We start from the raw sequence: 25,795 nt of genomic DNA, 5'->3' as shown, positions 1-25,795 counted from the left end.
CCACCCGAGCACGCAGCTGTCCCACCCCAAGACACAGGCACAGGTGCATACCACGTGGCGCTCTCGGGGACTGCTTAGGATCTGACCTGGGACTTCAATACTTAGGGTCAGGCTTTCAGATCTAAACATATCCCACATCTACACTAAGATTCCCGCCGGTAGAGCCAACTACTTTTTTGAAATGGAGCCTCAGCTCGCTCCGTCACCCAGGCTGGAGTGCACTGGCATGATTTCAGCTCACTGCAGCCTTTACCTCCCAGGTTTAAGCAATTCTGTCAGCCTCCCCAGTAGCTGGGACTACAGGCATGTGCCACCATGCCCAATTAATTTTTGTGTTTTTAGTAGAGATGGGGTTTCACCATGTTGTTCAGGCTGGCCTTGAACTACTGACCCCACGCAATCCACCCGCCTCAGCCTCCCAAAGTGCTGGGATTACAGGCGTGAGCCACTGCGCCCAGCCTCAACTACTTCTAATTTAACAAAAACTGTTTTTATATGCACGGAATTCCACTAGGTTGCCTAGGCTGGTTTTGAACTCTTGGCCTCAGGTAGGTTGGTTTTGAACTCAACCTCTCAAAGTGCTGGGAGTACAGGCATGAGCCACCGCATCTGGCCAATACTGCTAATTCTAATAGTCACAATGTCACCAGGTTTTCACTGGGCACCTTCACACTCCGTGGTTCCTAATGCAAGCCAGTGACTTCATTCCGACGTGAGCCACCATGCCCGGCCGATACTAACTACTCTAATGGTTATGACCTTACTGGCTTTTCACTAGGCAACTTCATACTCCGCAGTCCCTAACGCAAGCCAACAGTTTCATTGGGACATGAGTCACTGCACCCAGACACTACTACTCATTCGAATGGTCACCACTTCGCCGGCTCTTCTCTGAGCATCTTTGTACACCACAGTCCCTAGGGCAAGCCAACAATTTCAATCAGGGGACAGGAAGGCTTGAGGGAACAATGGCAGTGCTGGAATGTTCCATCTGCTCATGTACTTGGTGCATGGTTTTAAGTGTGGCAGAAATGGTGTGCTCCCCAAATACATACATTCCTTACAGCCCAGACGCACTCAGTTCAAAGTTAGAAACCAAACACTCTACTCCGACTACTCCGCTGTCCAAAACACGGGAATCACATGAGATAGGAAAGGGAGAAATACTTCTCTTCCACAGGCACCCCTCCATTTCCCAGCTCCCGCAGTGGCTGGGTTGGGGCCATGTGACTCGTTTTGGCCAACGGGCTGTGAGTGCGATTGACTGCGTCAGTTCTGGTTTCAGACAGGGAAGAGTGGGTGAGAGTCGTCCACTCTCCCTTCTCCCGCTGTGGGGACCTGGAAGCCAGCCCTTGGGAGGCCATGTGATAAAACCAGGACAGCCTGGATCACTTGTCACAGGGAAGTCAGCTACCCTAGAGAGGCAGCTGACCCTCATCAAGAACTGCATGAGCAAGAAATAAAGCCTTGCGATCATTTCCCAAGATTTTATGGTGAATTTGTTACTGCAGCACAGCCTTGCCTCTCTGGACTAACATAAAGGGATTTTCAGGCCAGGTGCCTGAATCCCAGCACTTTGGGAGGCTCAGACAGGAGAATGCCTTGAGCTCAAGAGTTTAAGAACAACCTGGGTAACATAGCAAGACCCTGTCTCTATAAAAAATTTAAAAACTTAGCTGGGCTTGGTGGCACATGCCTGAGGCCGAGGCAGGAAGACTGCTTGAGCCCAGGAGTTTGAGGCTGCAGTGAGCTAGGACTGTGCCACTGCACACCAGCCTGGGCAACAGATTGAGACCCTGTCTCTAGGGGGGGAAAAAAAAAAGGCAGGGGGAGGGCAGGATTTTCAAGGATCATTCTGGCCACATGTGATTTCTGCCTCGCCTGTGTCTTAGAACTTGACCGAGGCTACAAGTACCACACACATCGCTGCTCACAGGATACGTACGATTAGCCTCATCTTACAGACAAAGCAAGTGAGGCACAGAGGTTGAGTGACTTTCCCAGGGTCACCAGAACAGCGAATGACAAGAGCAGGACTCAAGCCAGGATCTGTCTGACCCCAAAGCCGGGACTCCGTCCACCTTGCGGCTGTCCCGCCTTCCCACTAAACCCCATCCGACTAGTGATGTCCAGGACTTGCCCTTTCTGGCAACAGCTCCCACTAGAGGCAACCTGTCAAAAGGAAAGAACAGAAACAGGAAGAGGCCAGATCCTGACAGTGCAGGAGATGGCTGGAACCCTCGCTGAGGCCCCAAAGGAAAGGGAACTACTGTTTAGAAAGAAAGAAAATATATAGATATATATATTTGTTTTTACTGCAAATGTTCACATTTCCAGTTTAAGTCATTACAAAAGGATCCCCCAAAACTTGGTTTATCTAATGCGAAAGAATGGTATAACTTACAAAAAATAAATATATGTGTTTTCACCTAAAAGAAAGATGCTCTCTGGGTTTGAAGTCGGCGATGTAATTCTTAGCAAGTATGAGTCTGGGGCAGCCGTCAGCTCTGGCTGCTTTCTGGATTTCACTTTGGGCTCCAACGGAGACACATTAAAGAACAGGCTTTAAACGATGCTGCTTCTCCGTTTTCTTCCAGGAATACAGAGACCAAAACGGTCAAGCACAGGGCGAGCTCCTCACTATTTCCTGGGAATGTGACTTCTCAGCCTAACACTTCTCTTCCCAAGAAGTTCAAGTTTTGAGACAGTTTTTCTCCCTGGAACAGTACTTAAAGAAAAAAAAAAATCACTGATATTCAAAGATGGGTTCTTTTTGTGTCCTGGAAGAGCATCAATAACTAAACGTCAAGTTCTCCACAATGCTGCCCCCCCTGGGGGGCTAACCGGATGCCAAGGGAGAGAATTAAAGTCTAAAAAAAAGGAAAAGACTCAAGGGGACGTTTTTTGGTACCTATTGGTAATACTTGGGAGGTACTTCGTGTTCTTTACTTTGAAAGCTTCATAACCATGAGCAGGTACCATGAGAGGGAAAGCAAAGAGGGGTAAGAAAAAAGAAGAAAAGCAATCAACACTGTAAGCAACCAACAGTGCTTCAGGCAAGGCCCCTAACACGTTTTCTGCTAGGACTGGTCAGCAGCTGTCCAGCTGGCTGCTCACTCTCCATCTCTATTTCTAGTCAATGTCAAATTCCCATGAGACCATCTCCTTAATATTTACCCCCCATCAATCATGGTGGGAACAGTAATAATGGCGTTGATTGTTCTTACAATGTTGAGCAAAAGAAAAAAGCAAGGGAAAGCCTGGAGTGGGGGTGAGTGGGGAGGGGAACCCCAGGTGGAACGTTGGCCCTACGAGACAATCCCCTGGCCCTGCAGTTCCAGGTCCAGGTTATCTGTTAGTCCAACCAGGTCCCTTCCAGGAGGACAGGCTTGGGAGCGCAGAGGCTGCCTCTGGCCTGAAGCAAGAACTGGCAGAGCTGGCGCTGGGATGCTGGTTCCCAGCTTCTGAGTGCCTGGAAGACCAGATGTTGGTAAGAGGACCATGCAGGGCCCTGGGACACTGCCAAGGGAAGGCAATGATTTTCTCCAGGCCCCTCAACCTCAAAACTGCAGCCCCAAGGAAATGAAGCATTCCGGATGGACCCAGACAAGGATGTTAGAGGTGATGGGAGCCACAGGCATCTCAAAGACTTGCAGTCCATAGACTTCGGCTGGAGAGATCCGAGGCAGCCGGCTGGATTTGGTCACTAGGATCTTCTATACAACCAATTCCTTCAGAAGTCTGGCTGCCAAAACTCGTCCGCGGGAAGCACCAGGAACACACTTGCATTCCCGGGGGCATGAGGCTGTGTGTGTGTCTCAGGGCACCAGGGGCAAGGGAGAGCATGTTTTGGGCAGCTCGCCTCTCTGTGTCTGTCCCGTGTCTTCACGACCAGTTCCAGGCAGGGGACTGGATGGCGGTGGCTGCTGCTTTGAGTATGTTTTGGTTGTCTGGGTTTGGTTTTGATTTTTTGGTTTCAGTGTGGGAGGCTTGGTTTCCCAGGGGTACTGACTCCTGCCTGGGCGCGGGCATGTAGGCCCTGCAGTTCTGACCAGATAGGCCAGCTGTGCGGCTCACACCAGGCCGGCGTCTCTGGCCATGTTGTAGAAGAGACCTCTCTGCTGCAGGAGGTCCGACGGGGCGCCGTACTCCTGGATCTCTCCTTTGTCCAAGACGATCACCCTGTAGCGGGAGGGGACACAGACATCAGAGGAAGGAGAGGGGTGAGCACCTCATGCCCCTGCGACAAGTGACCTGGGCAAGTTCCTGCTTTGGGTCAGGTCCCTAACACTTTCTGCTAGGACTGGTCAGCAGCCTTCCAGCTGGTTGCTCACCCTCCATCTCTATTTCTAGTCAATGTCAAATTCCCATGAGGCCACTTCCTTAATATCTACCCCACATCAATCATGGTGGGAACCGTATTAACAGTGTTGACTGTTCACATTCACTGTTCCATTACATTCAGAGTAAAATAAAAAGATCTTACCATAGTCTACAATAAGGATTGGCAACATTTTTCTGAAAAAGGCCAGACAGCAAATACTTCAGGCTCTGCAGGCCATATGGTTTCTGTTACAACTATGCATCTCTGCTGTATTTATAGTGTGAAAGCTGCCAGAGACAACAGGAAAATGAACAGATGTGGCTGTGTGCCAATAAAACTTTATTCATAAAAACAGGCCAGGGGCCAGATCTACGGCCTGTGGGCCATAGTTGGCTGACCCCTAATATTTTAGGTCCTGTAAGATTTGACACTGCCCACTTCTGTCCTCATTTCTATGTCCTATATTTCAAAAGCACCAACTCAGTATCTGTCACTTAGTAGGTGGTACTCAGTGAACTAGAAACATCATGTCAGCTGGGTGCAGAGACTCACGCCTATAATCCCAGCACTTTGGAAGGCTGAGGCAGGAGGATCGCTTGGGGCCACAGTGAGCTGTGATCCCAACACTGCACTCCAGCCTGGGCGACAGGGTGAGACGCTATCTCAAAAATAAATAAATAAAATGGAAACTCATGTCACCCCCCTGCTTAAAACTTTCCAATGGCTTTACAGGGCTCTTAGAGTAAGTTCCAAGCTTCTCACCGTGCTTACATGCTGCTCTAAGATCTAGCCCCTGCCCTACGTTTCTGGCCTCATCTCCTACCCCTGTCCCCTCAATTCCAGCCTCTAGGTACAACGGCCTCCTCATGCTAGCCTTCAAATTCATTAAGCACATTCATTCAGTTTTACATTCGGCTGTACCGGCTGCCTAGAATATTCTTCCTTTAGATCAAAGGTTGGCAAACTGTGGCTTGCAGGCCAAATCTGACCCCGCCTGTTTTTATGAATAAAGTTTTACTGGAACACAGCCATGCTCATTCATTTGTGCACTATGACTGCGCTCACAAGGCAACACTGGAGTCAAGTGGCCGAGAGGCCATGTGGCCCGCAAAGCTGAAACTACCCCAGCCCTTAAGAACAAGGTTGCAGATCGCTGTCCCAGATCTTCTCACAGCTGACTCCCTTTCATTGTTCAGGTCTCAGCTAAAATGTCACCTCCTCAGAGGTGACTCAAGCAAAACTCAAAACCCCCAAGATCCTGGCACTACGGCCGCACTGTGACTTCTGTGATCCCCGGCACTGATGCCTGCGGAGGCGGCTTTCTCCACACAAAATGCTAAAATTTCTATTTTATGACTGTGTTGGTATCAATAGAAACAAGGTTGGATTACATTCTTTTTTTTCTTTTTTGAGATGGAGTCTCACTCTGTCGCCCAGGCTGGAGTGCTGTGGCACAATCTCAGCTCACTGCAACCTCTACCTCGCAGGTTCAAGCAATTCTCCTTCCTCAGCATCCCAAGTACCTGGGATTATAGGCACGCACCACCTCACTCGGTTAATTTTTGTATTTTTAATGGTGACAGGGTCTCACCATGTTGGCCAGACTGGTCTCCAACTGTCGACCTCAGGTGATCTGCCCGCCTCGGCCTCCCAAAGTGCTGGGATTACAGGCGTGAGCCATCGCACCTGGCCTGCTTCTTTTTAAAAAATAAAACCTTTTTTGTGGGCCCCAGGCACTGGGCCTGCAGTGCTCAATGTAAACAATGGCCCTGCCTGGCACCTGCTATCCCGTCTCCTCGGCAAGCGTCCTTCCCAGCACTTGCTGCCCTCTGGAATCCTGTTGGTTTGTTGCTCTGTCTATTTCGTCTCCTCTATCTAATAAGCTACTTGGTCCTAGAGGCAGGGACCTTGTCTGATAGCAGCCTACAGAGTCCCCAGTGTCTGGGAACATGGCAGGTGCGCTATGCAGATACAATGACAGAATGAATGACTGGATGATGTCAGAAATACCTGGTACCACTGGGCACAGTGGTTCATGCCTGTAATCCCAGCACTTTGGGAGGCTGAGGCAGGCAGATCGCCTGAGGTCAGGAGTTCAAGACCAGCCTGGCCAACATGCCGAAACCCTGTCACTACTAAAAATACAAAAATTAGACAGGCGTGGTGGCACATGCCTGTAGTCCCAGCTATTCAGGAGGCTGAGGCAGGAGAACTGCTTGAACCCCAGAGGTGGAGGTTGCAGTGAGCCAAGATCGCGCCACTGTACTCCAGCCTGGGAGACGGAGTGAGATTCTGTCTCAAAAAAAAAAAAAAAGAAATACCTGGTACCATCCAGGATGAAGAGAGGATCCACCCACTGGGGCTGTCACTAGGGATAAGGACAGTGTTGAATGAATGAATGAATGAGCCAGTGAGTAAGCCAAACTCTCAAAGCCTAGAGGCCACTGTGCCAGGGGCATCACCTTGTGTAGTCCATGATGGTGTTGAGCCGGTGGGCGATGGTGAGAACGGTACAGTCCTCAAACTGTGTCCGGATGGTGGACTGGATGAGGTCGTCCGTTTCCAGGTCCACAGCTGCTGTGGCCTCATCCAACACAAGGATCTTCGTCTTCCTCAGCAGGGCCCGGGCCAGGCACACAAGCTGGCGCTGCCCAACACTTGATCGAAAGAAAAAGACCAGGAGACAGTGTTAGATCAAACCACCCCTGACTCTGAACCTAGGCCCAGGCTGGGAGATGTGAAAGGAGACACTCGATGTTGCTCGACCAGGAAACCACGTCCACTCCCAACATCTGTGTCTGCAGCAGACATCACTAATCAATCAGAGCACATCTCCTATTCAGCAAGATGTAGGTTCAGAATCATTCTCAAAACAGTGGCTCACACCTACAATCCCAGCACTTTGGGAGGCCGAGGTGGCAGGATAGCCTGAAGCCAGGAATTTGAGACCAGCCTGGGCAACAAAGCAAGACCCCCATCTCTCCTAAAAACAAAAATAAACAAATAAGCTGGGTGTAGTGGCATGCTCCTATAGTCCTAGTTACTCGGGAGACTGAGGCAGGATTGTTCGAGTCCAGAAGTAAGAGGCTGAGATCAATCCACTGTACTCCAGCCTAGGCAAGAAAAAAAAAGTCGGGCACAGGGGCTCACACCTATAATCCCAGCACATTGTGAGGCTAAGGCGGGCGGATCACTTAACACCAGGAGTTCGAGACAGCCTGGCCAATGTGGTGGTACTCCATCTCACTAAAAATGCAAAAATTAACTGGGCGTGGTGGCAGGCACCTGTCATCCCAGCTACTTGAGAGGCAGAGGCAGGACAACTGCTTGAGCGTGGGGGCGGAGGTTGCACCACTGCACTCCAACCTGGGTGACACAGTGAGACTCCCTGTCTCAGGAAAAAAAAAAAAAAAAAGGGCTAATATCCATGCATCCCTATCCACCTGTGGGGCCATGACAGGTGGCTCTGGACTCAGACATGTACCTTGCTTTGGCCAATGGGACACTGGCAAACATAACACCAGCCAAAAGAATACTGTGAGATGCACATGGGTGCTTCCACGCTCTTGTGCCCCTGCCATGGCCATGACATGCCAAACTGGTCTGCTGGAGAATGAGGGATGCGCCGAGTATACCCTTCTTGCCCCACCTGAGGCCAACAGCCAGCTGACCCCCAGACATGCATGTGAGCCCAGCCAAGATCAGCAGAGTCAACCGGCTGACTGCCCTCGTTTGGGAGCAATGATCATTGCTTTATACTCCAATGATCATTGCTTTATGGTTGGTTGTCATGGAGACGGAAAACAGAACCAGAAGCAGGCACTAACAACCACCACCAGAGTGGGACCCCAGAGGTTCCGCTGGTGTGCCAGGCATTAATGCTTTAGTTGCCAGGTCATGGACAGAGCTCCAGGATCCTGGTAGCAGGACCAAGACAGCTGGGGTAGTGCATGGGGACTTGAGGGCTCAGAGCAATGCCAGTGACCAGCTGGTACAGAAGCCTTTCCAGAGCTCAGCAACTGACAGCCACTCTCAACTGCATGGAGCGGGTGGGAAATGTACTGGCCATCCTGGTTATTCTACCTCATGGTACAAAGAGCCTGGATTAAGACCCATTTCACAGATACAGAAACTGAGGCTCCAAGAGGTGAAGGGACAAATGGTTTATCTGCGGCACAACTGGGATTCAAATCCAGGTCTGACACAGACCTGGACAGAATCTTCAAACACCCCTACCGAGGTGGCACCTAGGACACCTTATCTGGTGTCTCCCTGTTCACCCCCGCCTACCTGAGGTTCTCCCCGCCTTCTGCACACTCGTGGTCCAGCTTGTCGGGAAGGGCTGACACGAACCCCTTCAGGTGGGCCAGCTCCAGGGACGTCCAGACTTCTTCGTCCGAATACTGGCTGAACGGGTCCAGGTTCATGCGGAGGGAACCCGAAAACAACACAGGGTCCTGTTCAGAGAGAAGAGAATGGACAGCACGTGATGCCTATGTCACGCTGACATGCATGGAGACGACGTGAGGCCGAAGGACCTCTGGCCAGGACTGCTGAAGGTGGGCTGTCAGAGCTCCTTGGAATCACTATTTCTGCAGACGCTAATAATGGAGAAAAAGGCCAGGCACAGTGGTTCACACCTGTAATCCCAGCACTTTGGGAGGCTGAGGCGAGCGGATCACTTGAGGTCAGGAGTTCGAGACCAGCCTGACCAACAGGGCGAAACCCTGTCTCTACTAAAAATACAAAAATCAGCTGGGCATGGCGGCGCACACCTGCAGTCCCAGCTACTCGGGAGGCTGAGGCAAGAGAATCACTTGAACTTGGGAGATGGAGGTTACAGTGAGCTAAGATCATGCCACTGCACTCCAGCCTGGGTGACAGAGAGAGACTCTGTCTCAAAACAAAAAAAAAATTCCTTAATGAAGGAAAAATTTAAAAAGTCTGGAAAAGCTGAGTTTGGCAGAATAAAAGATTTCCTTTCCATACAACTTCCTAGAGCCTTCAATATGGCAAGTGGGTTGAGAACCTCCCAAAATGAGATACAGCACAGGTGATTCCTAACACAAAGTCCCGTGGATTCTCCCGTCCTCCAACTCCAAAAGAGAATCTTGTAAGAAACATTAGGGAAGATTACACTAAAAGGCAACATATTAAGAAATCCACCTGCAGAGATTGGTCTAGAAAATCCTTATTTCAGCCAGGCATGTTGGCTCATCCCAGCACTATGGGAGGCCGAGGCAGGCAGATCACTTGAGGTCAGGAGATTGAGACCAGCCTAGGTAACACGGTAAAACCCCGTCTCTCCAAAAATACAAAAACTAGCCAGGCATGGTGGTGTGCACCTGTAATCCCAGCTACTTGGGAGGCTGAGGCGGGAGAATCGCTTGAACCCAGGAGGTGGAGGTTGCAGTAAGCTGAGATCATGACACAGAACTGGGTGACACAGTGAGACTCTGTCTCAATTTAAAAAAAAAAAAAAAAAAGAAAATCCTTATTTCTCACCATATACTGCATGTTCTGACTTATAAGTGGGAGCTAAACTCTGGGTATTCATGGATGTAAAGATGGAAATGATAGACACCGGAGCCTCCAAAAGTGGGGACAGATGGAGGAGGGTAATGGTTCAGAAACTCTCTCTCAGGTACTTTATTCAATATTTGGGTGATGAGATCCGCAGAAGCCCAAGCGTCAGCATCATACAATATACCCATGTAACAAGCCTGCAGGTGCACCCCGTGAATCTAAAATTAGAAAGTCTTTGTCTAGCTCGTGGAAGGGTTAGAGATTCTCAGTCTGACTCTGGCAGCAGAGAGAGAAGATGGTGTCTTTTTGGATTTTTCTAGACGCTCTGAAACTACCCCTTGTGGGGACGGGAAGTTGGGGCTGATAGTTAATTCCCACATTGTTAATCGTATGCTAACAGGAAATTCAGGGAAACAGTGGCATAGCCTAACTTCAATGAAAACAACGAAGGCCAGGCACAGTGGCTCACGCCTGTAATCCCAGCACTTTCAGAGGCCAAGGTGGGTGGATCATTGGAGCCCAGGAATTTAAGAGCAGCCTGGGCAACAAGGTGAAACCACATCTCCACAAAAAATACAAAACAAAATGTAGCTGGGTGTGGTGGCGTGTGCCTATAGTCCTAGCTACTGAGGAGGCTGGGATGGGAGAATCGCTTGAGCCTGGGAGACGGAGGTTGCCGTGAGCTGAGATTGCACCAGTGCACTCCAGCCTGGGCAACAGAGCGAGACCCTGTTTCAGAAAAAACAAAACAAAACCAAAAAACGACAAAGTAGGGCCAAATGTATGTTTGCTCCCAAAATATACATACATCACTGTTAGTGCCATCACAGGGCTTGCCAGCCCTGGCTCACCGCCTGGGCCACACGCAGAGCCCACCTGGGGGATGATGGTGATCTTGAAGCGGAGGTCGTGCAGGCCGATCCTGGCGATGTTGATGCCATCGATGATGATCTCTCCTTCGGCAGACTCGTTGATCCGAAATAAGCCCAGCGTCAGGGATGACTTCCCAGCTCCCGTCCGTCCCACGATGCCGACCTGCAGGACAGAAGGGTGCAGGTGTGGTGGGAATGCTGGCATCCGGACTTGTCCCTGCCCCACAGTGCCCTCATCTCGGCCCCACCTCAGGCATCAGTCATCTGGTCGAGCCAACTCCACAGCCCTCTCCCTCGCCTGCTGCCCAGAGACACCCCTTTAAGGGTGTTTCGGTCGAAGGTCAAGAAGGACTCTTCCCTTTGCCAGGCTCCCGAAAGGAATTACTCAGCTTTTTATAAGTTACTAGAGACCTCAAAAGAGATACACAAGAGGCAGAAGGAATTTCCAGCAAAGCCCTATTTGTTTCAACTCAAGTAACTATTAAGTAATAATCAGGCATTTCCTCATTTCCCCACGCTGTTTTCCACATCTCTGATGGTGAGTTTCCCATCATGAGCTGTTGAAATATCTGCAAGATTCAGGCAGACCTTCTGGCCCTTTGCTATGACCTGGTCTCCGTGCATCCTCTTTTTTTTTTTTTTTTTTTTTGAGACGGAGTCTTGCTCTGTCTCCCAGGCTGGAGTGCAATGGCCGGATCTCAGCTCACTGCAAGCTCCGCCTCCCGGGTTTACGCCATTCTCCTGCCTCAGCCTCCCGAGTAGCTGGGACTACAGGCGCTGGCCACCTCGCCCGGCTAGTTTTTTGTATTTTTTAGTAGAGACGGGGTTTTACCGTGTTAGCCAGGATGGTCTCAATCTCCTGACCTTGTGATCCGCCTGTCTCGGCCTCCCAAAGTGCTGGGATTACAGGCTTGAGCCACCGCGCCCGGCCGTGCATCCTCTCTTGAAGGAACTAGGTTCTCTGGCTAATGGTCAATGACTGACGCTCCTGATCTCCAATTCTCCCCTTCCTGCTGGGCTCCTGAGAGGCGGGCTTCCTCTACCCTCCTACAGGGGTGTCACAGAGCAGCATGCGGGCAAAAATTCTCATGACGTGAGATAAGTCATAAAGACTCAATAAGGGCTGGGGTGTGCTGGTTCGTGCCTATAGTCCCAGCACTTTGGGAGGCCGATGCGGGCGGATCACCTGAGGTCAGGAGTTTGAGACCAGCCTGGCCAACATGGTGACACCCCATCTCTACTAAAACTACAAAAACTAGCTGGGCATGGTGGCGGGCACCTGTAGTCCCAGATACTCAGGAGACTGAGGCAGGAGAATCACTTGAACCTGGGCGACGGAGGTTGCAGTGAGCCGAGATAGCACCACTGGACTCCAGCCTGGGTGACAGAGTGAGACCCTGTCTCAAAATAAAACAAAATAAAAAAAAAACAAAGACAGCAAGAACATCACCCACTCTGCTCTTCTCGGTAACTCAGACAGAAATTATCTGCCGGGAACAGAATGTTCTGAGCTTTGTGGGAGTGACGTAAGAACAGTGCAACAAGTCCCTATGTCCAGAGGTGAAAGCAGCCTTCTTCCCCAGCAAACGGCCAGGAATACTCTCAGACCGATTCCAGAGGACAGCCTAACGGTCTCGCTCAGGTCAAGGAACCTCTTCCAAGAAAAGCTCAGAACCAAGAGAAGGCTCCAAAAATCTGACGAGTTCTCACTTCCCTTAAGCCATCCCCTAGAAGGGATGGTGACCCCTTATTCTAGAGATCACAGATTCTGATGTCTTGGAGGGGCCAAGTAGGCACTGAATGGGACAGGGAGGGACTGGGGTGAACCAGGAGGCTCACAGGCTGTCTATAAAGAGCCAGGCCCAATGTTGCCAGATGTTCTCATCTTCCAAAAAAAGCAGAAAATAAATTTTTATATTGTTCCAGATTTTTTAGTATTTGCAACTTATTCAAATTTATTCCAGGCTGGGCGCGGTGGCTCACACCTGTAATACCAGCACTTGGGGAGGCCAAGGCGGGTGGATCACTTGAGGTCAGGAGTTTAAGACCAGCCTGGCCAACGTGGCAAAACCCCATCTCTACTAATAATACAAAAATCAGCCAGGCGTGGTAGCATAGGCCTGTAATCCCAGCTATTCGGGAGGCTGAGGCAGGAGAATCACTTGAACCCGGGAGGCAGAAGTTGCAGTGAGCTAAGATTGGGCCCCCACACTCTGGCCTGGGCAACAGAGTAAGACTCTATCTCAAAAAACAAACAAACAAACAAACAAACATCTTCCAGGGGCCAGGAATGGTGGCTGATTCCTGTAATCCCAGCACTTTGGGAAGCTGAGGCGGGCAGATCGGTCGAGCTCAAGAGTTCCAGACCAGCCTGGGCAACATAGTAAGATCTCCATCTCAACAAAAAAATACAAAACTAGCCAGGCGTAGCGGCACACACCTGCAGTCCCAACTACTCGCAGTCGCCCGACCTGGGAGGCTGTGGTTGCAGTGGGCTGAGATCACACCACCACACTCTAGCCTGGGCGACAGAGCGAGACCCTGTCTCAAAAAAATAAATAAATAAAAAATCTTCCAAAACGTATCTGTGGGGCTCATTTGGTCTTTGGGCTGTCAGTTCACCTAAAAGCCTTCACTTCTACAAGTTGGATGCGCTCTGAACAGCTTTTACTGCCACGCTCCACTCCCATCCCCTGGAAAAGCCATTCAAGCGGAGGTGTGGAGCCGTGAGTGACTGCGGAGACGCCACAGCTTGATTCATCTGCCCGGTGGCACCCTGTGCCCGACTGGGGATGGGTAGAGGAATGGGGCCATGTGTACCCACCTTTTCTCCCCCACTGATGGTGACATTGATGTGCCTGAGAACGAAGTCCAGGTCCTCTCGGTACCGCAGGCAGTAGTTCCGGAATTCCACTCGGCCCACCTGGGGCCAGTTGCTGGGCGGAGCTGTCTCCTGGATTTGCCAAGGTGCCTTTGATCGCAGCAGAGGGAGACAGTAAGGAATTCCCAGTCCATCCTGGAAAGCCGTGACTCCCCTGACCTCCCCTCTCACTCACTCTGCCGCAGGCCTCAGCACTGGGGGGCTGCCCTTCCTGGAACGTTCTTCCCCAAAAGACCCCCTGGCATCCTGTGGATCTCTGGTCGATGCAGAGCGCCCTCCCAGCCCTGTGTCCCTCTGTCCCCTCCCGTGCTGCCTTCTCCTTCAGGGCACTGCCTGTCCCCAGCCCTCTCGGGGCTCGTACGCTTGAGTGCACACTGTCTCCCACGCCCACTGCACCAGCCACTCCATGAGGACAGGCTCTAATTGTTCACTGCTGTATCCCAGGGCTCAGAGTACATAGTAGGTGCTCAATAAATACGAACATAAATAAGAAGAGTGACACAGCTGCTGACGTAGAAAGTGAACCAGTGGTAGAACGCACAGAAACTGAGGGGACATAATCATCGTTCAGTAGGACAGAGACACCCTTCTGTAACGCTGGCATCTCTCTGTGGTACATAATGGCTGACTGGACCACAGCAGTTCATTTTTGTCTGCCAGAATTAACCTGATGTTCATGTTCACCTTTCTCTTAAAATAGCTGAACAACTGACTTCTACAGACATTGCTTTTTTTTTTTTTTTTGAGATGGCGTCTCGTTCTGTCTCCCAGGCTGGAGTGCAATGGCATGATCTCAGCTCACTGCAACCTCTGCCTCCCAGGTTCAAACGATTCTCCTGCTTCAGCCTCCTGAGTAGCTGGGACTACAGGCGCCCGCCACCATTTGGTAGAGACATGGTTTCACCATGTTGGCCAGGCTGGTCTCTTAACTCCCGACCTCAGGTGATCCGCCCACCTCCACCTCCCAAAGTGCTGGGATTACAGGCATGAGCCACCATGCCCAGTCACACACAATGTTCTTAATATGAACATGATAGGTAAACTTTAAAAGAATTTTTCTGATAAAATAGAAATGTTGCCCCCAGATTCTTTTAACGTCAAGGAAATGGATAACAGCTTGTCAGAGACTTCCTATGAAAGAAAGAATTTTTTAGATAGCTATCATTAGGTTGGATAAGGTAATAGATATTTTTCAAAAGAGCAAGTAGAGGTATATCTTATCCGTATCCTTAGGCTGATGTAGCATTTTAAGGTTTAGTCAACAGTGTGACATTTTATACACACACTGGCTCTAGATATTTGAGGAGCACAATACAGAGATTTTAAAAAGTGATTTTGTAAAATCTACACTATGCTCTCTGTTTCTGTTAAGTAAATGTTTGTGATTTGCTCCTCACACTGCAGTGAGTAAAAAAGAAACAAGAGGGAGGCCGAGGCGGGCGGATCACGAGGTCAGGAGATCGAGACCATCCTGGCTAACTCGGTGAAACCCCGTCTCTACTAAAAATACAAAAAATTAGCCGGGCGTAGTGGCGGGCGCCTGTAGTCCCAGCTGCTCAGGAGGCTGAGGCAGGAGAAAGGCAGGAACCCGGGAGGCGGAGCTTACAGTGAGCCGAGATCGCGCCACTGCACTCCAGCCTGGGCGACAGAGCGGGACTCCGTCTCAAAAAAAAAAAGAAACAAGAACACAATAACATAAATATTGATGTTATGTTTCAATGTTGGGTAAATTTTTTTAGATGCCAATAAAACTTACTTTTTGATAAATTTTTTTTTTTAAATAAATATTTATAAACAAACAGAGTCAATAAAATGAGTGGTCTTCTCCAGACAGGTATGAGAATGACAGTGAGTGACCCTGGCTGCCCCCACCGGCAGGAAGGCAAGGATAAAAGCAGCAGCTGTATCACAGTGCCTCATCCAGTCCTCACAGCAATCCCATGTGGGGGATCCTTTTACTATCCCCAGTTTACACACAAGAAGACTGAGGCACAGAGAGGGGCGGTGACTTGCCCAGGGACACACCACCCTCCTTCTGAAAAGTAGTTCAGTTCAGCATTTCCTGCGGCCCACGGCGGGATGTGGCCTGGGCCCGGTTCAGTGGTTTTAGCCTCAGGGTGTGCACATTCCTCCAGGGCACACACAGGTGCTGAACCAGGCTGCAGAGCATATGGCCAAGCTCAGGGGCACAGCAGAGAGCACATCACAAGAAAACGCCGGGTACCTGTTAGGCACGACACGCAGCCCTTTTGTGGATGTGCTATAAAATAACGGCGTGGCCAGGCGCGGTGGCTCACACCTGTAATCCCAGCACTTAGGGAGGCCGAGGCGGGCAGATCACTTGAGGTCAGGGGTTTGAGACCAGCCTGACCAACACGGTGAAACCCTGGCTCTACTAAAAATACACAAATTAGCTGGGCCTGATGGGTGGGAGCCTGTAATCTCAGCTACTTGGGAGGCTGAGGCAGGAGGATAACTAGAACCTGGGAGGCAGAGGTTGCAGTGGGCCAAAGTGCTGGGATTACAGGCCTGAGCCACTGCGCGCGGCCAAAAAGTAAGTGTTACTGAGCACTTTCAGTGCAACTAATGCAAGTTGCTCTGCTCAGCACTTGAGACCCATGATCTCATCTGGGCCTCACAGCAGCCCTTAGAGGCAGTGACTATTATTAAACGCGGATGCAAAGGTGCCTCATGGTTAAAGAAAAGGTGTCACAGGATAACAGGTAGATCTCACTTATGTTAAAAGAAAAAGAAACAAGCAAACAAACGTGTGGGGGTATGTGGGAATCCACACCGGAAAGTTCTGGGGGAAATGCACCTGAATGCTAATGGAGCCTTTCTCTGGGAAGGAGAGGAACCGGGCAAACAGGAACAAACTTTCTTTCTTTCTTTTTTTTTTTTTTAAGACAGAGTTTTGCTCCTTTTGCCCAGGCTGGAGTGCAATGGCGTGATCTCAGCTCACTGCAACCTCTGCCTCCCGGGTCCCAGTTCAAACAATTCTCCTGCCTCAGCCTGCTGAGTAGCTGGGATTACAGGCATGTGCCACCACACCCAGAAAATTTATTTATTTATATTTAGTAGAGACAGGGTTTCACCATGTTGGCCAGGCTGGTCTCGAACTCCTGACCTTGTGATCCGCCCGCCTCGGCCTCCCAAAGTGCTAGGATTACAGGCATGAGCCACCATGCCTGGCAACAGGAACCAACTTTCATTCTCTGCCATAAACTTATTTTTTGGGGTTTTTTTTTTTTGAGACAGTCTTGCTCTGTCACCCAGGCTGGAGTGTAGTGATATGACCTCAGCTCACTGCAACCTCCACCTCCTGGGTTCCAGCGATCCTCCCACCTCAGCCTCCCAAGTAGCTGGGATTACAGGCACCCACCACCATGCCCGGCTAATTTTTGTATTTTTAGTACAGACGGGATTCACCATGTTGGCCAGACTGGTCTCGAACTCCTGGCTTCAAGTGACCAACCCACCTTGGCCTCTCAGAGTGCTGGGATTACAGGTGTGGGCCACTGTGTCCAGCCCTGTATTGATTTTTTCTTTTTTAAAATAACAAGCATATCTCTATTTTATAATTTATGTACATAATTGAAGGGGAGATACTATAACAACACAGTGAGGGGAATGGAGAGAAGTATGTGGAGCTTTCTATCTGTATATAAAAATACATGTAAATACAGAATAGTGGTAGGACTAATGAGGACGATTACTTTCTCCTGGGTTTGTCAAACACACTCCTTCGAAAAATATAAAACTCAGTCAAAAGTAAAATGCTTTTGAAAACTGAACTCAGGCCGAGCGTGGTGGCTGACACCTGTGATCCCAGCACTTTGGGAGGCTGAGGCAGGTGGATCACGAGGTCAAGAGTCCGACACCAGCCGGGCCAAAAGGGTGAAATCCCGTCTCTACTAAAAATACAAAAATTGCCTGTAATCCCAGCTACTCAGGAGGCTGAGAATCGCTTGAACCCAGGAGGTGGAGGTTGCAGTGAGCTGAGATCATGCCACTGCACTCCAGCCTAGAGTCAGACTCAGTATCGAACAAACAAAAAAACAAAACTGAATTCAGTCAAACTGCATGCTTTAACTAGGTGAATTGTGCGGCATATGAAATTCACATATCAATGAGGCTATTATAAAAACTAATGAAATAAGTTAGCTGGGCGGGATGGCAGGTGCTTGTAATCCCAGGTACTTGGGAGGCTGAGGCAGGAGAATCACTTGAACCCAGGAGGTGGAGGTTGCAGTGAGCCAAGATTGTGCCACTGCATTCCAGCCTGGGCAAAAAAAGCAAAATTCCATATTAAAAAAAAAAAGCCAAACCAAACCTAAATGAAATGCCCTGTAAATGAATTATATAAATTCAGTGTCAAGTTGGAAGCTGCCGGTGTAATGCACCCTTGGTTCCTCACGGGGACACTCACGCCATTCTTACAATGCTCACCCGTGACACGGGACGGGTTCACCCAGTTAGAATGTTAAAGGAGTGGGTTGAGGTCACCTCTGTGAATTCCTCAGGAGAACAGACCTTGCAGAGGCCTTGGTCTCACTCCCAAGGGGCATCTCCTCAGGAGGCAGTGTAGCATGACCCCCATGGCACTGGACAGGGTCTCCGAGAAGGCACAGGCTCAATGCCTAGGTCTGCCATTTACCAGCCATGTGATCTTGGGCAAATAACTTCACCTTTTTGTCTCAGTTTCCTCACCTGTAAAATTGGGGTAATAACAGCACCTAAATCATAGGGCTGGGCCAAGCATGGTGGCTCTCGCTTGTAATCCCAGCACTTTGGGAGGCCAAGGCAGGAAGATCACTCGAGCTCAGGAGATCGAGACCGGTCTGGGCAACATGGCAAAACCCCATCTCTACTAAAAATACAAACATCAGCGGGCGTGATGGCATGCGCCTGTGGTACCAGACACTCAGGAGGAGAATCACTTGAGCCTGGGAGGCAGCGAGTGAGATCGCGCCACACTCTAACCTGGGCAAGCATGAGACCGTTTCTCAGAAATCAATCATAGGGCAGGATAAAGATTGAGCGTATTACTCTGTGTTAAACATTTAGGTCTGGCTCTGACATTCTACAAGGCACTACGTGTGTCCCTGTTATCATTACTGGTGGGGGTGGGGGTGTCGCCAGGCATTACTGTGATTATCACTGCTGTTCCTACTCGTGCTGGTGCTCAGGGCCTAAGAACGCAGTTATTAAGTGCAACGCGACATCAAAGACTGGAAGCACAGGTCCTGGTCCCAGCTGTTCTACCAAGCCATGTGGGACCTTGGATCAGCCATCGTGCCTCCCCAGGTTCCCTGTTTCTCCATCTATAAAAAGGGGGCTGTGGTTAAATAACTGCAGGGTTTTCCAAACTTTGGTCAGTTCTCGGCTACATCATTTGTGTAGTATGCATCGACTCATTCTCTTGTTGTTTTAATATGCTTAATCAAGTCACTTAGGCTTCATTTCTCAACTTACTTAAGAGGAACATTTATTACAATCACAAATGGTAAAGTAGTAGTATTTTCCGTAACAGGAGTCCCCCATACAAATACACAATAGGGCAGGTGCAGTGGCTCAAGCCTATAATCCCAGCACTTTGGGAGGCTGAGGCAGGTGGATATTCTGAGGTCAAGAGTTTGAGACCAGCCTGGCCAACTTAGTGAAACGCCATCTCTACTAAAAATACAAAAATTAGCCAGGCATGATGGCAGGCACCTGTAATCCCAGCTATTCCAGAGGATGAGGCAGGAGAATTACTTGAACCTGGGAGGCGGAGGTTGCAGTAAGCCGAGATCACACCTCTGTACTCCAGCCTGGGCAACAGTGAGACTCCATCTCACATACAAAAAAACCAAATACATAACAAACAACAGAAGGTTATTTTTGATAGAGGCCGTCCTGTTGAGGCTCTAAGTGCAAAGGCTGCTGTTTATCTATTGAAGGGAGATCATCTCAATTGCTAAGGTGTTAAAGACCTGCCAGCACCAGACCAAGACTTTCTCGGTGATACTGTTCCAAGTTATGAACAAGAACTAGAGGGGGACCTTCTTCACAATGTGAATGCCTTCTGAATGCCCTGATAGCATCCCACGGTCTCGTACATGGATACCCCAAATCTTGGGGAAAGCCAGTAAATTATTTTCACCCTAACACTGAGCTCTAAGTAAGTGCTGCAAACAGACTGGACAAGCCTAAGACGCACCTCTACCTGGTGGGGTATCCAGCTCACTCCCCTGCTCAGAGGCAGAGGTGCACAGGACAGGGCTCAGAGATCTCCTTGGGGTAAAGCTACACCAAAGACCTACAGGTCCGGCCAGGGGCCCTTGCCTACCTCCTTCTCGGTCTCTGAATACTCCTTGAGTCTCTCCACGGCCACGATGTTGGTTTCCATCTCAGATGACATCCGAACCAGCCAATTCAAGTACGTGGTGACCTGCGAGTGGAAGAGTCACGCGGCATTTCTAGAGTGAGCAGGCATATTTTTCTTTTCTTTTTCCACTGAGATAACAGGAAACAAATTATTTTCAACAAGAATGAATTATCGGAGGCCGAGGCGGGCAGATCATCTGAGGTCAGAGGTTTGAGACCAGCCTGGCCAACATGGTGAAACCCCATCAGTTGCTACTAAAAATACAAAAATTAGCCAGCCGTGGTGACACACGCCTGTAACCCCAGCTATTTGGGGAGGCTGAGGCAGGAGAGTCACTCGAACCCAGGAGGCAGAGGTTGCAGTGAGCCATGATCATGCCACTGCATTCCAGCCTGGGCAACAGAGTAAGACTCTGTCTCCAAAAAAAAAAAAAAAAAGTTATAAATTATGAAACAGGTAAGAAAGGTACAGAAATTAACAAACCCAGCTATAGCCATCACCGAGGCCTGCCACATTGCTATCTCCTAAGCACATATACCATGTTTCCAAAATAACTCATGGGTCACAAAAGTAATAAGAAACTGGAAAATATTTTTAACCAGGTGACAATATGAAAACACAATGTATCACCATTTGTGAGATGCAGCTAAAGCAGTTCTTAAAGGGAAATTCATAGTTTTAAAAGCATTCCCCTCGTAGCTGGAAGTATCCTCTTGGGCCACCAAGGAATCTCTGTGACTAATGGGGGAAATACTGGATTCATGTCAAATCCCTCTCCTGCTCTAGTTGGTCACCAGGCGCTCTACCCACTCCTGAAACTCCATGCCTCTCACGTTCCTCTCCCCCATTGCTGTTGCAGTTGGAATCCAAAGAAAAGGACAACTGGCTCCCCCATTAACAGACTTTAATAATCCAGTTACGAGCATCCTCTCTTACCTGCAATGAGTAAGACACTGAGAGGCCCACCAAGCCAGCGCTAAGGCTGTGCCTAGAGATCACCGCGAACAGGGCAGCAAACAGAACGATGCAGTTGCCCACACACTCCAACCGCACGGCCAGCCACCTGCACCAGGACACACAGGCAGACAAACAGGCGTGGAGTCAGCTTTACAGAGACTCGGCTTACAGCTCTTGGGGGCAGAAGGGGATTCTTTGCTAACTCAAGTAACTCCGCAACAGTTCCAGAGAGCCCATCCTGACACTGCTTTTTCAAAACACGCACAATGGGCGCAGAGGAGGGAGGGCCGAAAGCGCACAATATGCCAGTAAACACTCATGAATCTGGCAAACCCATGGATTAAAACACAGCTCTACAGAGGCAATCTTCCCTGGAATCTGAAGCTTGCCTTTTTATTTTATTTTTTTATTTTTTTGAGACGGAGTCTCACGCTGTTGCCCAGGCTGGAGTGCAGTGGCGCGATCTCGGCTCACTGCAAGCTCCGCCTCCCGGGTTCCCGCCATTCTCCTGCCTCAGCCTCCTGAGTAGCTGGGACTACAGGCGCCCGCCACCGCGCCCGGCTAATTTTTTTGTATTTTTAGTAGAGACGGGGTTTCACTGTGGTCTCGATCTCCTGACCTTGTGATCCGCCCGCCTCGGCCTCCCAAAGTGCTGGGATTACAGGCTTGAGCCACCGCGCCCGGCCTTGCCTTTTTAAAAACCAACCTTTTTCTCATTGAAGTCTTTAAAACATATATATATAAGCCGGGCGCAGTGGCTAACGCCTGTAATCATCTCTCTCTCTCTCTCTCTTTCTCTGTGTGTGTGTGTATATATATATGTATATGTATATACAGTGTATATACAGTGTATATATATATACACACACATATACACATATATACACACACACACATATAATGCATTAACAACAACAACAAAAAAGACGTCCTGGAAATTCCTAAATACTAAGAAGACATCAACTATAAGAGACACCAGTGATTTAAAAATAACCATCATTATTTCTCAGCCTTTTGGCTAAAAACAAGTAGAAAATAACAGTCTCTTGCTACGAGACAGATCTGAGAGGGCGGTGGGTAACGAGCACGAGTAAACATCACTGTAACGTTCCCAAACCCAGACTCTTCTTCATTTCAAAATGTGAAAATACACTATTTTATCCTTTAAAATAGACACGGAAATCTTGTTTTCTGTCGTTTTGTTTTTTTTGAGATGGGGTCTTGCTCTGTCATCCAGGCTGGACTGTGGATGACATGATCACAGCTCATTGCAGCCTCAACCTTCCAGGTTCAAGTGATCCCCCTGCCTCAGCCTGAGTAGCTGGGACTACAGGCCCACGCCACCACACCTGGCTTTTTTTTTTGTTTTTTTCTTTTTTTTCAGGGACAGGGTCTCCCTATAGCGCCCAGGCTGGTCTCAAACTCTTGGTCTCAAGCGACCCTCCTACCTTGGCCACCCAAAGTGCTGGGATTACAGATGTGAACACTGTGCCCGGTCATCTTATTTGTTTAAAGCTAGGTTACGTATGGTATCACGTAGCATCAGAACTATTTTATTTTACTTTTCATTTTATTCTTCTCTTCTCTCCTGTGCTATTCTATTATTTTTTGAGATGGAGTTTTGCTCTTGTTGCCCAGGCTGGAGTGCAATGGCACAGACTTGGCTCACCGAAACCTCTGCCTCCTGGGTTCAAGTGATTCTTCTGCCTCTGCCTCCCAAGTAGTTGGGACTACAGGCACCCACCACCATGCCCAGCTAATTTTTTTGTATTTTTAATATAGACGGAGTTTTACCATGTTGACCAGGCTCATCTCGAACTCCTGACTTCAGGTGATCCACCCGCCTTGGCCTCCCAAAGTGCTGGGATTACAGACGTGAGCCACCGCGCCTGGCCACCTTATTTGTTTAAAGCTAGGCTTCGTATGATATCATATAGCACTGTAACTATTACTTTAATGTTCTAATATAAAGCATTCTAGGAAGATGGGGTGTTGATCTTTTCTCCACTGCAGCCGTTATGAACCACGTGATTGATCCTTACTACTCCGGCAGACACAGCCAGATTGTGACAAACTCCCTAAAAATTCTGCAAGGGAAGTCAAGGTCTCTAGTCATTCAGGGTTGGCGCACCCAGGTTTATACTTGGGATGAGAGGGTGTAAGATGGGCTAATGGCTGTGGGACACCTCTGGGGTGTGGTCACTTTGTCAGCAAAGTCTATCAGGATGCAAATGGGTGAGAGAGATGCTATTTTAGGGGTAAGTCAGACACTTCTCTAAATTCAGCAAATAATTAGCAAACTTCTGCCTCTTTTGGATTGATGCTATTATCTGTGATCCGCAAGCTGTCAATCTCCCACCCCCATCTCCTTTTTTTTGTTTTTCCAGAGACAGGATCTCATTCTGTCGCCCAGGCTGGAGTGCAGTGGTGCAATCATAGCTCAATGCATCTTTGAACTCCTGGGCTCAAACGATCCTCCAGCCTCAGCCTCTCAAGAAGCTAGGACTACAGGCACACACCACCATGACAGGCTACTTTTTTTTTTTTGAGACTGAGTCTCGCTCTGTCGCCCAGGCTGGAGTGCGGTGGCCAGATCTCAGTTCACTGCAAGCTCTGCCTCCCGGGTTTATGCCATTCTCCTGCCTCAGCTGCCCGAGTAACTGGGACTACAGGCGCCCACCACCTCGCCGGGCTAGTTTTTTGTATTTTTTAGTAGAGACGGAGTTTCACTGGGTTAGCCAGGATGGTCTCCATCTCCTGACCTTGCGATCCACCCGTCTCGGCCTCCCAAAGTGCTGGGATTTCAGGCTTGAGCCACTGCGCCCGGCCCTTTTTTTTTTTTTTTTTTTTTTTTAAGAGAGATGAGGGTCTTGCTATGTTGCCCAGGCTGGCCTGGAATCTCTGGCCTTAAGGGATCCTCCTGCCTCCGCCTCCCAAAGTACTGAGATTATAGGCGTGAGCCATGACATCTGGCCCACAAGATGACAATCTCATATGGTTCAGTTTAGTATTAGTAAATTGCTTCTGACACACTTCACCCAGGGGTGCATGACCACCCCCAGACAGGAACAGCAGCATGAAGATTCTCAATAGCAGAGTCTGTCGCTGACAGTCTTGCGTCACTAGGACGACAATTAATGGGAAGCACCTGCAGGGCTTTCTGACTCCAGAACAACTGTGTCCCTGCATTTAAATGCCCCAGGCACTGCATGTCTACAGTGCTGCTCTCTACCCTTAATGATTCATCAGTCCTCTGCGCTCATCAAGGCCTCTCCACCCTTTCTGCAAAGGCCCAGGTTTGGCTTTGTACCCAGCTGAAGATACAAGGAAGAGATCTAGGCAAAGGCAAAAGGTGCTAAGGCGGCCTCCTCCGCCTCCTCCTGTGGGCCCACCATGCCCACCTGTTGGCCACGATGCTAGGGTAATAGGCCTTCTGGTTCTCGTCCACCTTCAGGTCACTCTGGTGAATGAAGCGCTCCTGCTCCTCGAAGGCTCGAATGACACTGACCCCCAGCAAGGTCTCGTTGAAATGGGAATAGACCGGGGAGCGGCTGACGGACTCGAGGCGCTTCAGCTGCCGGGAGGAGGCCACGTAGAACCTCTGGAGTAGAGAACAGATGCGGGGAGTTGATGAAGGTTCCCTCATCCCATGCTCCCAGGGCACGGCTGTGCTGGACAACGTCTAGACATCACCGAAGCCTCCAGGAAGCAAAATGTTAGAGCCGGGCTGCTCTCACAGGGGTGCCCATGCACCTGGTGAAGCACAGGGATAGCACCAATGACAAGGATGGTGACGATTAATAGCTCATGCTTATACAAAGACTACTGCTCCAGGCATAGTTCTAAGCATTTTTACAAACATCAGTTCATTCAATCCTCACAAAAAACCTATGAGGTGCTCATTCCTATATATGATGAGTAAACTAAGGCACAAAGAAGCTCGTTAATCTCCTCCCCAAGGTGACGTGGCTAGCAAGGGGCAGAGCTGGGATTCAAACCCAGGACATCTGGACTGCAAAGGGCTAACCTCTACCCTGTACTGCCTCTCTGAAGCCTTCCACCTCTAGGGCTTTCTAGAACCAGCAGTGTGGTTTTGGGGATAGGCTTTGAGGTCAACGAGACCTCAGTTCAAATCCTGACTCAACTACTGACTGGCAATATAAACACGGCTAACACTTTATTTCTCTAAGCCTCAGTTTCCTCATCTGTAAAATGGGAACAACAAGGCTTGCTTGGCCAGGTGTGGTGGCTTATGCTTGTAATACCCACACTTCAGGAGGCAGAGGCGGGACATCACTTGAGGTCAGGAGTTTGAGATCAGCCCAGGCACATGGCAAAACGCCATCTCTACAAAAACAAAAAATTATTAAAAAAAAAAAACCCCACAAGGCTTGCTTCACAGGGTCATTGTGAGGGTGACATGTAAGAATTACAGTCTTACATGTGATGTATATTTGCGTGGCTACATTATTTCATAAATCATCTAGATATACATGATGTCACTAAGCACAGTGCCTGGTAATATTAGGTTGAACCATAAGAAATGGCTGTTTCTATAGATAAGAAATGAATATTAGCAATTTCATATAGTTTGACCTAACAGTAAGCACTCAGTTAGCTGTTGACTACGGTTAAGTGACAGAATTCCACCTGTTGATCACATCCCCTCAGGGGTGACTGTGTCCCTGCAATGGCCGGTTCTGGGACACTCAGCCCAGCTGAGATGCCCATGAAGATGGGGTCAATCTTGTCACCCTCCTCCTTCGATGGCCTCCCAGTGCTCTTAGAGTTGCCAACCACGCTTCCCTCAACTCATCTTGTCCTGTAACTCTCCCCTTCCTTTCCTGTACACAGGCCGCCTGTCC

The 25,795-nt window shown here is 49.4% G+C and overlaps 1 protein-coding gene across 2 annotated transcripts in view; it reads right to left on the bottom strand.

Moving 5' to 3' along the window:
• Nucleotides 1–2,293: 2,293 nt before the first annotated feature.
• The window catches only part of LOC105467719 (ATP binding cassette subfamily C member 1 (ABCC1 blood group)), a 195,150-nt gene continuing 171,648 nt past the window's right edge, over nucleotides 2,294–25,795 (bottom strand). For both annotated transcript variants that reach the window (XM_071084179.1, XM_071084180.1), the window contains exons 24-31: nucleotides 24,332–24,531; nucleotides 20,910–21,036; nucleotides 19,935–20,036; nucleotides 13,547–13,693; nucleotides 10,727–10,885; nucleotides 8,615–8,781; nucleotides 6,787–6,981; nucleotides 2,294–4,182 (exon numbers count right to left, since the gene is read on the bottom strand). In XM_071084179.1, coding sequence (XP_070940280.1) covers nucleotides 4,074–4,182; nucleotides 6,787–6,981; nucleotides 8,615–8,781; nucleotides 10,727–10,885; nucleotides 13,547–13,693; nucleotides 19,935–20,036; nucleotides 20,910–21,036; nucleotides 24,332–24,531 — 1,206 coding nt within the window. In that variant the 3' untranslated portion in view covers nucleotides 2,294–4,073. The remainder of the gene's footprint in view (nucleotides 4,183–6,786; nucleotides 6,982–8,614; nucleotides 8,782–10,726; nucleotides 10,886–13,546; nucleotides 13,694–19,934; nucleotides 20,037–20,909; nucleotides 21,037–24,331; nucleotides 24,532–25,795) is intronic.

This window comes from Macaca nemestrina, chromosome 18, assembly GCF_043159975.1.
Source record: "Macaca nemestrina isolate mMacNem1 chromosome 18, mMacNem.hap1, whole genome shotgun sequence".
Classification (NCBI taxonomy): domain Eukaryota; kingdom Metazoa; phylum Chordata; class Mammalia; order Primates; family Cercopithecidae; genus Macaca; species Macaca nemestrina.
This window is presented reverse-complemented; position numbering and strand designations above follow the sequence as displayed.